Source organism: Myripristis murdjan, chromosome 10 (assembly GCF_902150065.1).
Source record: "Myripristis murdjan chromosome 10, fMyrMur1.1, whole genome shotgun sequence".
NCBI classification, from domain to species: domain Eukaryota; kingdom Metazoa; phylum Chordata; class Actinopteri; order Holocentriformes; family Holocentridae; genus Myripristis; species Myripristis murdjan.
Window position 1 is genome coordinate 15,940,822 of NC_043989.1, and position 13,542 is coordinate 15,954,363.

The 13,542-nt window shown below is 40.8% G+C and overlaps 3 protein-coding genes across 3 annotated transcripts; 1 reads left to right on the forward strand and 2 right to left on the reverse strand.

Annotated features, from left to right (window-relative positions):
• Positions 1 to 297: 297 nt before the first annotated feature.
• On the reverse strand, positions 298 to 6,014 carry xiap (X-linked inhibitor of apoptosis). The gene is made up of 8 exons (XM_030061453.1): positions 5,864 to 6,014; positions 3,910 to 4,202; positions 3,252 to 3,816; positions 2,648 to 2,747; positions 2,459 to 2,537; positions 1,918 to 1,957; positions 1,599 to 1,781; positions 298 to 1,484 (listed from the first exon to the last, which is right to left on the reverse strand). The coding sequence occupies exons 2-8, from the start codon at positions 4,147 to 4,149 to the stop codon at positions 1,291 to 1,293; spliced, it is 1,401 nt and encodes a 466-aa protein (XP_029917313.1). The 5' UTR covers positions 4,150 to 4,202; positions 5,864 to 6,014; the 3' UTR covers positions 298 to 1,290.
• Positions 6,015 to 7,533: 1,519 nt separating this feature from the next.
• psmd10 (proteasome 26S subunit, non-ATPase 10) lies at positions 7,534 to 11,219 on the reverse strand. Its single transcript, XM_030061454.1, has 5 exons — positions 10,991 to 11,219; positions 10,749 to 10,847; positions 9,612 to 9,758; positions 8,299 to 8,465; positions 7,534 to 8,018 (listed from the first exon to the last, which is right to left on the reverse strand). The coding sequence occupies exons 1-5, from the start codon at positions 11,102 to 11,104 to the stop codon at positions 7,865 to 7,867; spliced, it is 681 nt and encodes a 226-aa protein (XP_029917314.1). The 5' UTR covers positions 11,105 to 11,219; the 3' UTR covers positions 7,534 to 7,864.
• Positions 11,220 to 11,385: 166 nt separating this feature from the next.
• On the forward strand, positions 11,386 to 13,125 carry LOC115366155 (NTF2-related export protein 2-like). Its single transcript, XM_030061458.1, has 4 exons — positions 11,386 to 11,525; positions 11,860 to 11,946; positions 12,053 to 12,197; positions 12,819 to 13,125. Exons 1-4 carry the CDS (start codon positions 11,511 to 11,513, stop codon positions 13,001 to 13,003), a joined length of 432 nt encoding a protein of 143 aa, XP_029917318.1. The 5' UTR covers positions 11,386 to 11,510; the 3' UTR covers positions 13,004 to 13,125.
• Positions 13,126 to 13,542: the final 417 nt, after the last annotated feature.

Consider the following 13,542-nt stretch of genomic DNA (forward strand, 5'->3'; position numbering starts at 1 on the left):
AGAAACAGACCAACATGCAAAACCTGCACAGACTTTATACCAGCCACATATAGCCACTTATTGCCCTATGTGGAGTTAAATCACAAGATCGGCTGACAAAATATTTTTTATTTTATTTATTGGTTTTTGCATCCATACCCAAATCTATACCAATGGACATAGTGTGTTTACTACAGAACTGAGATTAATTAGGGTGAGTAGGCCTATGTAGATAAGACATCCACATCAAACCCACATGCTTTTGCCTTAGATCACCAGTGTTTTCTTTGTTTGTTTATTTGTTTGTTTTTTGTTTTGTTTTTTGATAAAACATAGAGGAACTGAAGTGCTGCTTGGATCTCTGGGTTAATATCTGTAGGTGCTCTTTGGTCAGTTAAAGAAAAAGGATTAAAAGGTTATATTGTCCACAGTAGCAAGAGGCACTCTGCCAATTATACATAATCTGAGTTCCTCCAGAACATGACAACATTAATACCACTGGGTTGCTATGTCTTCATCAAGGTTAAGGTTAAATTGAAGTCTGCTGAACTTTCTCAATGAGTAAATGAGGTAAAAAGAAACAAACAAAACAAAACATTAACTCAGATAAATTAAATTTATTTTACACTTTTGATGATAAACTGCATGGTGGAACACTAAATGAAATAATTTCACTCTAGAATAACTGATTACAGACTAACCCAGAGCTGATTTTGTCAGGTATGCAGCAAAGTCTTTATGAATAAACTGGATTAAGTTTACCAGTGTCAGTACAGAGCAGCAGATGGTGAGAAATATCAAACTGAGTCTAAAATAGAGAGCACACCAAACAAACCAGATGAGTTGGGAGAAATAGTAGAACAATGATTAACTTAAAAGTCCGTGTTGAGTTATAACAAAATAAAAATAAAAAAAAAAAGTAAAATGACACATGACACACAGTGAGTACATAAAATTTAAGAAAGGCACCTCAGGCAAGAAAAACTGGAAAAAAAAAGAAATTATCATTTACATCATCATCATCATCATCATACATTATTATCTACATCATCTTGTCCATTTACAAGTGCCAAAATTTAATGGCCTGATGAACCTGTATAACACACAATATCAACAAAATATACTCATTATCTCACTGATTGTGAAAATATAAATGTATTGTGATATTTGTACATTCCCTCATTCTGAAACACATACAAACAAACTGATCCTTAAATATAACACAATGCTATGTACAATAATTTTAAGATAGAGTATTACGGAATCAAAGGTGAGGAAGCAGCATTTCGTTTAGTTTGGCCAGAGTCCAAATTATGCAATGTAGGTCTTGATCTTCTGTGTTATGGCTCCACAGCAGATTGGACACTTGCTGAGCAACTCCGAACACTGCTTGCAGGTTACCAGATGACCACAAGGGATGAAGACAACACAGATGTCTCTGTCCATACATATTTTGCACTGCTTCTCCCTCTGCAGCTTATGTAGTTTCTCCAGTGGGTCCTCGTCTGAAAAACAAGAGAATCACCAGAATTAAGACCCAGCAATTATTTTTGCGGTGGATTAAAAAAAAAAAAAAAAAAAAAAACTTTGGACAGCACCATAAGGAGAGATGTAAGTACCTTCCTCCTCTGCCTTGGCAGCATCATTGTCTGGAGTTTTGTTGAAGCAGTCCTGCAACAGTGCTTCCAGGCTGGAATAGTCTGAACCTGTCCTGCTCATTTTTTCCAGGATGGTCCTCTCGACAACGGTAGGCTCCAGACCCATCCCTATGGCCTTCTGCGCCATGGCTGACTGCAGGACATCTGGAAACAGAGAAAAGGGAAACATCAGATGTTATATTTATTTATTGCATCAGCTATGTTCTTAATTGACCTTGCTGTTCAAATAAAAATGACTCAAGTCCAAAAAAACAAACAAACAAAAAAAAAAAAAGCTTACCATTCTGATGACGTGAAAATCCATTCTGATGGCTTGGAGTCTGGAAACAAATAGAAATTAGGTATTTTTATTATTTTATCAAAGCGATTCAATGAACAACCAAACTCTGATATTAGCAGCCCCTGGAATCTATATTCACCACTGATACTCAAAAGATTTCCCAATGTCAAACACTTAGTACTGATAATTGCAAACAGGCAAAAAAAAAAAAATCTCTGAACGAGGACAAATATTTACTTGGTGAAAACAATATAAAAAACATATTTCTCTTTTAGCCCACTTCAGTTTGTGTGTGTTTTAGAGGGATTAACTGACACAAAACGACAACTTATGAGGGTTATCAGTATCAGTGACGACAGTTGTGGTGAGGGCACAGTATGTGTGCTAAAAGCCATGTAAGCACGAACCCTTTCATTGTGTTGCATTTGTGAGCAATGGCATCAGCAGATTTTTAAAAATAACAGTCTGTTCACTTATGCATCATAGGACTGTGGTGAAAATTGTGGTTAAATGGTTTGGAAATATGAATCCGATTGCTTACAGCACTGTTTCGTGGTGGATCTTGTAGCTGGATACTATTGATATATTCCTGTCCCTTTTCTGCTAGCAGGAAACTGCATCTGGTTAAAAAATGGTGATCAAAAAGTGAGTTAAAACCAGAATAAGGAGACATTTAAACTCAGGTTTACTATACATGTAAGGGAGAGGAGAGAATTATGGATGTTCTTACCCAGGGTAGTGTTTGGCATGTTCTTCCCAGGGGTCCTCTTCAGGCTGCCAGTCTTTTACACCGCCACCACAACGGAAACACAAAACCCTGTCTCCAGTCCCTGCAAGAACACACACAATTTAGACCCGCCAGCAATAATAGCTGTGATCAAAGACCACACAAAACACAAATCACACTGATTACACAAACTAATCAAGACACTGGCAATTAACACAAAAAAAAGCTGAGGCAGTGATAAAGCGTGACTGTAACCAAATGGAGCTTATCATCATGCCCACTGTAATCTTAGGGAATAATGCTATCACTCTAAACTCCAGAAGAGATAAACTTACAAACTTGGCACAACCCATCCAATGATGATCAAAGACAACCCCTTGTGCACAAGTTGAGTTATTAAAGTGTTACATTATACAGAAATTGTATTTAGTAAGGTATGGGTAAAGCTGCTCTCTATCAGCTCTTTCTGATAATGGGTTGAAAGGTATAGTGCAAAAAACTCAAATACGCCATTTTACACTTCTAAGAGTCTTCACAATCATGCTCAGGACCTCTCTAAACGCTAGAACCCCCTTGCTCATTCTTCATTTGGGTATCTGTGCCGTACCTGTGCTGTAGAAGCCAGCTCTGGCGAGTCTCTCACGATGAATGGGGTGCTGGATACCCGAGAAGCTATTAAGCCTCTCCTCAAAGCTCTCCATGGGGACACGAGGGCTTGAGTGTTGCATTCTTTCCCCTTCGTCGTCCTCCTCTGTACCTCCCTGTGATGGGATGTTACCCACATCGTGCCCAAGGATGAAAAAGCAGTGGGGGAAATACTTGGAATGCTCTCCCCAGGCTGTGTCCCCTGCTTCCCAGCCGGCCAGCATGCCTCCACAGCAGAAACACTGCACCCGGTCACCCTCTCTCAAATAGAAGAGGCCAGCTTGGGCCAGATCTCGGGGCCTAACAGGAGCACTGGAGGGCCATGAAGAGAAGGTCCGAAGTCGGGCATCCTCACTCTTCATGTGGGGGGCCATAGGGTAGGTGGACTCATCAACCACCTCTCCTGTTCTCAAACGAAACTCCATGTCTTCCAGTTCCTCATTGTAGGAGGATCCATTAGTTAGTGTCGTATCAGGACCACAACTGGTACGATGGGTACAGTTGAGAAACTTGCATGATGGGGAAACCTATGGTGTAACGGAAATACAATTGAGCCATTTAATGAACTATAAAAGGGGAAAAAATGTATCACTTTTCTTTGTCAACACCAACATCATTACCTCTTTGTGCCTCTCTACGGGGGTGTCTCCCCCGCACCAGTTTTCCACAGTTTTCTGGCAGCTGAAGCAGCGGACGCGGTCAGCGTGACCCGTGAAGTAAAAGCCGGCCCGGGCCAGTCTCTCTGCTGACACCTGCTGGGCCAGGCTGGAGCCACGGAACGAGTCCAGTCGACTGTTCATTAAGGACCAGTCAATACAGGTGTCTGTGTCCAAATCACTGTCTGGTTTGAACCCTGACATGCTAACACCAGGCTGGGTACTGCCGAGAAGACTGGCTTGATGGCACAGAATGCCTAAAGAGAGAGAGAGGGCGAGAGAGAGAGAGAGAGAGAGAGAGAGAGAGAGAGTGGGAGAGAGAGACAGAGAGAGAGAATAGGACATTACAGCTGTGTGGGGAAAGCAAATATGCATTTTGAAATACATATTTTTAAAAAGAGGACAATCAAACAATACTAGTGAAATCACATCTAGCAAAATCTATTAACAAAATTTATCCAAAAACAACAACAACAACAACAAAGAAGCACACCATGATGCTCTGTGTCTACAGTAGACCAAAAATCTAGGGACAAAAACAGTAAATACAAGATCACGCAATTCAGTGATTTCACAGCATTACCTAGTCTGGCTACAGAATGCAGAGCGCAGCATGTAGGCTTTAACTGGGTCAATGTGTCTTTAAAAACAGCAGCCAGGCTGTGGTCACATGGATGCATTGGCTGCTCCATGTGAGGGATGGGAACTGGGGTGGCAGGATTGGCTCACAGGCTGGGCACATTGTAAAACGCTAGTACACACCCACAGCAAACACCCAAGTACACACAGCACGCAAAGAGGGAAGAGACTCCAACAGCCAGGGGCCAAATTAAAGGCTAAATTATATTTTCCATGTCCGGAAATCCAGCCGGATGTAGGATGCATTTCACACAGTTTATTGCGATAGCTCTAACGCCAAAGTGGATGATAGAATCTACATGACAGAATTTCATATAATGAGGGCGTGTCATAAAAAGTACATAAACTATAGACACTGCACTAGTATCAAAGGTATGTTGCAACACAGAGTTGCTAGGTGTGCCAGTAAGGTGTGTCACTCTCACTGTCATATTGTACAATTTCCATGAGGGAGGAACATATTCCCATAACAACAGTGTACCCGGACTGTCCAAAACAACCAGAGGGATTACTAAAACAATAACGTCCCAAACGCACTGAGCGATGTTGCAATTTGAAATGCAAAACATTATGTTACCAATCATTTAGCAGCTGTTTTCTCAATTATTTATATTAACGGTAGTAGGGTATGATTACATGTAAGAGGCAACTTACGGCCTTTGTATCTTGAATAGGCACACTGACATCGTGTGCATCTTGACAAGTCTGAACCAAATTCAGATATGGATTTGGGTGTTATATAGAGAATCTATTGCGCTGTGGAAACAGTCTGCATCTACTTGGTTGAAGTAAAGCAAGCTGCACACACAGTTGATCATACGGTTTACATGTGACGTCCAGTCACACTCTATTGACTGACTGACGCTGCACACTCTGGAAGGGTCACACAGCTTTGAGTCAAACAATGGGGGGGTGATATGACAAACATACATCCCTGCTTCTGGTAGCTGACGATGAAAACAACTCACTGCTGCCTGCGTCTGACATCTGGCACCAAACATTGGCAGTGCATGATGACGGTGCTCATGCTATTAAAGCAACTGAATGAACTGGATAGTCACCAATAAGCCAAATGCAGTTAGTATACGCCAATATAAAAGCACCGCTGGCTACAATATGTGCAGCTTGGCCTTTGATCGGTGAATTGTAACGTTAATAATTTGCGAACTAGTTATGTCAGTTAAGCGCGGTGGCGGAGATGTCAGCCACATTAGCTAGCTAACAACCGCACGGTTAAGAAGTTACCGCGTGGACAATCATAGCAAAGCTTAAGACTTACCTTTAGAGACCTAAAAGACAGTTATTTCACTGTCTGGTTTCAATAAGTCCCCCCGTGTGAACAGGAACGTCCTTTTAAAGCGGAGAGGCCACTGCTAAAGGGAGCTGTTGTGACCTCCTCCTTTCCGGGAAGTGAGGGCAATTGAGATGAACAATGCGCAACCGCGGCTTCAAGGCTGCCATCTAGCGGCTGAACGGGGTAAACAGGAATCCTTTGGTTGCCAACATTATCCGGCAGGTACTGGTGCGCCTCTCGACTTGGTGACGAGAGAGCAGTCGCATCCAAAAGGGGGATTTTAATGTTCCAGTATGTCCTTCCCCTTGTGACTTCCCTTATGAATTACAACTACGCATATCTGAGATTTTTGTGTTCATTTCCGAATGCCATTCATAATTACTTCAGCTATTCAACACCCACGTTTCTCACAAGCGAAAGCAAAATTTTGAAAAAGTCCCTCAAATTCCCCCGCCTTTCCCTGCCACTTTCTACAGCTGATGGGAATGTTTCTGTTAGGGTCCAGCATCTTACATTTTCTGCAGAAAATAAATAGGTAATTTTTGCCGAAAGCTGTTGAATTTATGTTTATTTTGAGTGGATCTGGTGATTTGTGGGTATGGTAGAAGAGGTTAACGTGCCCAGATGAACCTGTGGGATATGTATGCTATAGTCATATAACATATGTAACATTACTGTTAAATCTAGACCACAAGAAATCACCAGTTGAGATCTTAGACAGGGTGACAAACTTACCTACTAAAATGATGTACAAATATTTGATGAGAAAAATAACACTGTTCTGGGTGATAAGTTATTGGTTAGGGTTACCTGATATTAAAAAAAAAATAAACACATTAATCTGACAGAATGTATTAACAATAAAGATGTGCAGTGTGAAAATATTCATGCCCTTTTATTTTTTGCTAACAATACATAACATCTACAAAAGGATGTACAATCACATGGAGTCTCTGCCCAGGCACTCCTGAGTCAGACACAAACTTAACAAAATTTTTTCCCTTCACATTTTTAGTATTATGATTTTCACAGGTGCAGTGGGTTGGTTCCTTTACATGTGACTGAGACATCAACATCTTCAAAGCAAGTGCATCTTACGGTATTTCCAAGCCGCAGTCAGAACTGTAGAGCACACACCATACAGTCATTTGTAAACCTTTCCTTTTGACCCACTACATCCAAAGATAACAGAAAAATTACCATATGATGGTTTATATCAAGTGAGGCCATTACCTCATAATTATGTATAGGCCTAAGATGTGAGCTATGACTTAAGACTAACAAGTAGTTGATTCAAGATCTCCAAGTTTTGCCTGTGAAGCTTACCAATATAACAGCTTAAGTATCAAAACCAACCCAAGCAAACCAACTCTACATTAAATCTTCCAATAATTCTGCACTCCAAATTTCACAGCCATCCACTTTTGAGATTCTGCACTGCAATACTGATAATTTGGCCTGCTGCTAGCGCCAGACAGAGGGTCAAACGGTTGCCAAAATGGACAGCCAATAAGAATGCTGTCACCAAAATTCATGGCAATCCACCCATACAAAAATATTTGAAAATATGACCCCTGGACCAAACTGCTGACTGACCAACATGGTGACATGCAGGCCCCCAGCTTTCCAGTGGGACAAAAGACAGGCCAGTTGAAGCTGGTTGAAGACTAATTTTTTATTTAGTTAGTCTTGCAAACATCATACAAAATACATTACACTAATATTTGGATAGATTAGTTACATTAGTGCAGCTGAAATTTGCTCTTCAAACATCAGCAGTCGGAGCAGTGTCTTTATGAACCAGCCGAGGAACCGGGAAGAGAGTTGTACAAACATTCCATATATTCCTCCCTGGCGCTCTTACCTTCCACCTGCACTCATCACAAACTAGTCTGATGAAGGATGGTGGGGATGATTATTCTTATTATGTAATTGGGTGACACGGTGGGTCCTGGCTGAAGCATGACCATCAGGTCAGTGTATGCGTCATCCTTCCACTATCCGACGAAGTATTGTGCCCAGACTGCCCTTGGCTATTTGGAGGGGAGTCTTCTCCTCCTTGTTCTCAATGTAGATGCTGGCCCCATGTTCGACCAGCAACCTGGCTGCCTCCACACGTTCCTCGTCACATGCGAGATGGCTGGTGATAAAAAAAAAAAAAAAAGGACCATCGCAATTGCATTTGTAATATTAACACACAAAGAACTGCTTCCCTTTTTAGTTTCCATTGAGACAATGTGCAGCCTGAGTGACAGAAAAAAAAAATGCATGCTTCCTTATGTTTTTTTAAAAAAGTGCTCCTATCCATTTCATTTGCTCATTTTGTTCCTCTACATTTGTGTGACGCACAGAAAAAAGGCCCGCACGCCCACATACACCCACTCACACCCACACACATACACATACATACACATACATACAGTGGTGTATTGCCCTGTGAATCCTGGATGTTGGTGGAGGCGCTCTGCTTGAGAAGCAGCTGGATCAGGCGGTAGTTGCCCTTGGCAGAGGCTCTGTGTAGGGGAGTAGATTCAAGCTTGTCTGTGGCATTGGGGTCTGCTCCATTTTCCAACAACAACAAGGCAATCTGTAAAGAGGAAGTGCCATGTGTGAACTGACCAGTCTCAGACAACTGAAATTCTGTGGTGTCTCATAAACGTATACAAGGCACGTTTTCACATCCTCATCCCACTGGTATTGCCAACCATGCCAACATAAATAAGTGAAAGCCTTGTCACAGCTCAATTCTTCCCACGCTTAGCAAACAAAACTACATCTAAGACTACTGTTCCAGACACAATCATAGTCAATGCATGAAAAACGGCCACTTGATATCTAGTTATGATGTTTTTACCTAGGCTAATAAATCATTGTGAATGACAACTCATTTCAAATAACAGATTTATTTACTGGTTTACATATTTATTATTTGATGATTATTCAAATCTGTTTAGCTAGTTAAGTGATTCTCACATTTTCAGTTACACAAAGAAGTATGTATCTGTTTTATGTTTCTGACAATACGGTTAGCCTAGCCAAGGCAGTCCAATAAATGCCTGTCAGAATGAACAACCTCTTTCCCCAAGCCTGAAACCAGATACCTAACACCTGAAACTGTGACTTCATGAAGATATGTGTGGTTTTGCACCTTTTGAATTAATAAAGAAATACCATAGAGTATCAGTGGGGATTTCCTGAAGCTGAACTAAAACAGTTCCTAGTGCATAACTTATAAAACTTCAGTAGGACAAGGCAAATGGCTTTGAGAAAGAGTTGTTAGTGATCATACAAGACTGTTCTATAGTATAGAAGATTATATTAGAATATTTTTTAAAAAATAATGTGTAATTATAACACTGTAAACACTACATATCCTCAAAGTGGTTAGTGGAAAATATGCTCTACATCACAATTAAGGAAAAATACCCATTCCCAATGGCTCAAACAATTATGTTCTATTACAAATGTGCTACATGACATGAAATAAACATATTCCACATGTATGAACTTTAAGTAAAACATTTTTTAGAAATGCAAATTCAATTTGCAAACATTAATACAAGCCAGGCTAATAATGAAAGAAAGCATTTTGATTGTTCCTGTCTGCTGATTAGATTTTTCAGATTATGTATAATTACATTTGAAGTTCAGGTTCACATGCGTGGAAAATGGTCATGTGGCATCATACACAGACAACCAGTGTTTCCATGGTCTTTTATCCAGTGAGTTTTACCTCATATCTGTCTTTAGAGGCTGCGTAGTGCAGAGGGGTACAGCCGTTTTGATTGACTGAGTTCAGCTGAGCTCCCTTGGATATTAGAGATCTCACTATGTCTTCTCTGCCTGCAGATGCTGCAATGTGAAGAGGTGTCCAAGAGGCCTGGGAAATAGTGCATCACAGACAGGGAAAGAAATGCCACTTCAAAACATCACATCAGTCTAAAACTCACCCAGTTAACTGAATAATTCACAGTTTTTAAGGGGGCACCACAACCCCAATATGATTATGTAGGTCTGTATCAGTGCTGCATTGCAGTGTCGTTTCACAGTAAGTTGTACCCTGTTTGAGTTTATTGGGTGAGAGTCACCGTCAGTGGCCTAAAACAGAATATTTCTTTTTTCTCACCCTGCTTGCTTTTAATCTGGCCAAGTTCAAACAGTAGTATGCCTACCCCTCATGGTAAAAATAAATAACATTTGGCTCCATTGTTTATGTTTTTGTCTACATTTGATGAAAAATATTAGATCCGAGATGGCATTATTAGTCTTGGCAAGAACCTGAAGGGTTTTATACTTCATCAGCCTTATCTTTAACATTAGTCTTATCCTTAACATTAGTAAACAGAGTGCTGTGCCCTCCCTTTGAAACTTCACAGTCTGCCTTTAATCTACAGTACTCTAGGGGTGGGGAAAAATATGTTTGCTTAAGTATTGCTATTCCTTAAGGAATATTGGCATATTATGAAGCTAGACAACCCAAGGCAAAAGGGCAAAAAATTGCTCAAAAGTTGGGCTAAATTTTGGTGAGGCAAAATGTGGGACGACCATTTTCAAAGGGGTGCCTTAACCTCTGACCTCCAGGTATCTGAATGAAAATGGGTTCTGTGGGTACCCATGGGTCTCCCCTTTGTAGACATGCCCATCTTATTCTAATCCCATGCAGTTTGGGACTAAAACCATGAAGTTGTATGCATGCAGTACAAATGTGTTATTTTGGCCTATTGTAAATTGGTGTATTTGAGCAGACTGGAGCCTCAACAGTCTTGGAGTTGCATAAATTGGGTCTGACTGGAAAGCTCTTGTGGATTCAATGCGCTCAGTTTTATGTGGAAGGCTTTGAAATGGATGGGAATATTTTAAAATCCATTACGTCGTCTTGTAGATTCACTTCCACCCCCAGATCAAGAAGGAACTCCACAATGTCGGTGTGGCCAGCCGAGCAAGCCCAGTGAAGGGCGGTTCTGTGGTCCTGAGGGGGAAGAAAGGCGAATGTCAAAATGCTGAAACATTGGACAGACTTCAGTTCACTTGTGAAACGCAATGCTAGACGATTAACACAAACGTGATGAACGACAGATTTATATTCTCCTCAAGATCATAATGTATTCCTACCTGGTCCGTTTTGCAGGCGAGCGTTTTATCCGATAAAATACACTGCTTTAATTTTTCAAACTGCCCCGTGTAGGCAAAATTACAGACCTCGACGTTTGAAACTGAACCCTCCATTGTAAAGTAATGACTAAACGAAGGCTAAACTGAACTGATAATGCTAATAACTTCTTGTTAGTAGACACCAACTGCCTGTGTTGCCAAAACCTTTTGAACCCCAGCAATGACTCAGGAAATTAAGAGCTACACTTCCGCTTCGGAGCACGCCGATTCCCTCTCTCCCATTTCACAATAAAGCTGCCCATGGCGTTCACTCCATTGAAATTATTGAATTACCACCAAGAGTCGTCTTATTTTGAAAGGTATTCCGGGTCATCCCAGGAAGTAATACATACTGCAGAATGGTTGTGATGTTAGCTGCCAGCTAGCATAAATTATCTACAAAAAGGAAAGCTGTTTAAAGTGAATAATTGAAAAAAGGCTGTCCTTTCATGTTTCGGTGATTAAAACAGTGCTGGTACTCATGGCGTCTACACTGGTAAGTTTGCGACTCGCTTGCTTTAATGCTATTATCAAGGTAGCGTTAGCGTAAAGTTCAGCAGGCTGGAAAACCATTATTAACCACGCTTAGTGACTTAAGGCTAGCTAGCCAACGAGCAAAAAAGTAAGCAAAGTAGTAATTATCAACAATAATCAAACCTGCCTGGCTCTCTTAAATAATGGTATAAAGTCAGAGGAGCACCTGTTTGGTCAGTGACATAAATGGGTGCCTTGGAAGAGCAGAAAGAAACCGCACCCTAACTAAATATTATCATTATTGTTCACCTTGTAGTTTGTAATCACGATCAACACTTATTTGTTTGTCCCACCAGAATTTCAGGACCCTTGTGGACCAGTCGTGCGAGTATTCAGAGGCGTTTGTCACTATTTATTATGACAGGATGGACAAGAAACGGAGGGTGAGTGATGGCCTCTTTTTGTTTTTTAGCCAGAAATACGATGGTCTGTTTTAGTCATATTGAATGCAGTGCATACAAGCCCTGCTTTGCTGTATTTTTGTCTCAGAATCTGACGCGGCTCTACCTGGACAAGGCGACCTTGGTGTGGAATGGAAATGTAGTGTCGGGCCAGGATGCTCTTGGCGACTTTTTTGAGACGCTACCATCGAGCGAGTTTCAGATTCAGACACTGGATTGTCAGCCTGTCCACGGTGAGACGAGCTCATTACATGAATATATTCTTTACCCCTCCCTCCTTATGTTTCATCAGCCAGATCCCTGAAAAAGTCGCTTGACTGGGTGCAAAGAGATTATTAGTCTCATCTCTGAGGCTTTGACCTTTTCTTGCAATGTTGGTGATCTAGAAAATACAGCTGAGCTCATTATGCCCCTCCTAGTGGACATTGTTATCAGTTTCACATTTCAAGTATAATGTAACATGGATTTTTCCACAAGGAATGCATTCAGAGACTAGTGGTTGTGTGGGATTGTGACTGGAGGCTGGCCGGTTAAAATACCTGGACTGCTTGGGGGAAATATGTATGTAAAGTAGATGATTAACACCCACCTCACACCCTTCAATTTCTGTTACGTTGCCCTTAAGCAAGACACTCAATCAAACTGCTGCAGTGGAGCTGTGCTGGCTGGATCCCAAGTGTGAAATAGTGTAACCGTGAGAGTGAGGCGGGGCATTGCTGTAGAGGATATGAATGCTCATTCCACTATTCCCAGGATTAATAAAGGTTTAAAGACTCAGTAGATTGTTTTCATAATTTAAACATATTTCTGACACAGGTTTAGTAATCCAATGTCCAACTTCTTCCTGTTTACAGAACAAGCAACTCAAGGCCAGACCTCACTGCTTGTGGTGACTGGTGGAACTGTAAAGTTTGAGGGGAACAAACAGCGCTTCTTCAACCAGAACTTTCTTCTAACCGCTCAGTCTTCACCCAACAGTGACCAGCCCGTTTGGAAGATTGCCAGTGACTGTTTCCGTTTCCAGGACTGGAACAGCTGAGGCTCCATTGACCTGTTTAATTTTTTTTTTTTCCTCCACTGCACTTGTCGGCTTACCAATGATGATTATGTAAAATTAAAATGCAGTTTGGTTTTTGATTGTCAATACAATGTTTTGTAATAGTAATAATAATAATAATAATAATCTCTTGTGAATTGTTCATATTTCTATTTTGTTTTTCTATTTTTCTATATTCCTTTTTTATAATGTTTATATTGCTTTTTGCTATTTGTTATCTGTTTATACTGTTTATAATGTAAATTATGCTTCATATCTTGCTATCCGCTTTGCTGCTGTAATGCGTGAAATTTCCACACCGTGGGACTAATAAAGGAATATCTTATCTTATCTTATCTTATCTTATTCAATGCGCCCAGTTTTACGTGGAAGGCTTTCAAATGGATGGGAATATTTTAAAATCCATTACGTCGTCTTGTAGATTCACTTCCACCCCCAGGGGTCCGTTTCACAAAGCAAGTTTAGTGAAAACTCTGAGTCTGTTAACCCTGATATGAGAGAAACTCTGAGTTTTCTTTTTC

Bases quoted from the DNA above. Each gene is read 5' to 3' on its own strand.
- xiap (XM_030061453.1), bottom strand. From the start codon at position 4,149: ATGTCAGGGTTCAAACCAGACAGTGATTTGGACACAGACACCTGTATT. The intron at 1,782-1,917 runs GTAAGCTTTTTT...CTCTGTTTCCAG, and splicing joins ATTTTCACGTCATCAGAATG to ATGTCCTGCAGTCAGCCATG. The intron at 1,485-1,598 runs GTACTTACATCT...CTTGTTTTTCAG, and splicing joins TGCCAAGGCAGAGGAGGAAG to ACGAGGACCCACTGGAGAAA.
- psmd10 (XM_030061454.1), bottom strand. From the start codon at position 11,104: ATGGAGGGTTCAGTTTCAAACGTCGAGGTCTGTAATTTTGCCTACACG. The intron at 10,848-10,990 runs GTAGGAATACAT...CTTCCCCCTCAG, and splicing joins TCGCCTGCAAAACGGACCAG to GACCACAGAACCGCCCTTCA. The intron at 8,466-9,611 runs GTAAAACTCACT...TCCTCTTTACAG, and splicing joins CCTCTAAAGACAGATATGAG to ATTGCCTTGTTGTTGTTGGA.
- LOC115366155 (XM_030061458.1), top strand. The intron at 11,947-12,052 runs GTGAGTGATGGC...TTTTTGTCTCAG, and splicing joins GGATGGACAAGAAACGGAGG to AATCTGACGCGGCTCTACCT. The intron at 12,198-12,818 runs GTGAGACGAGCT...TCCTGTTTACAG, and splicing joins GGATTGTCAGCCTGTCCACG to AACAAGCAACTCAAGGCCAG.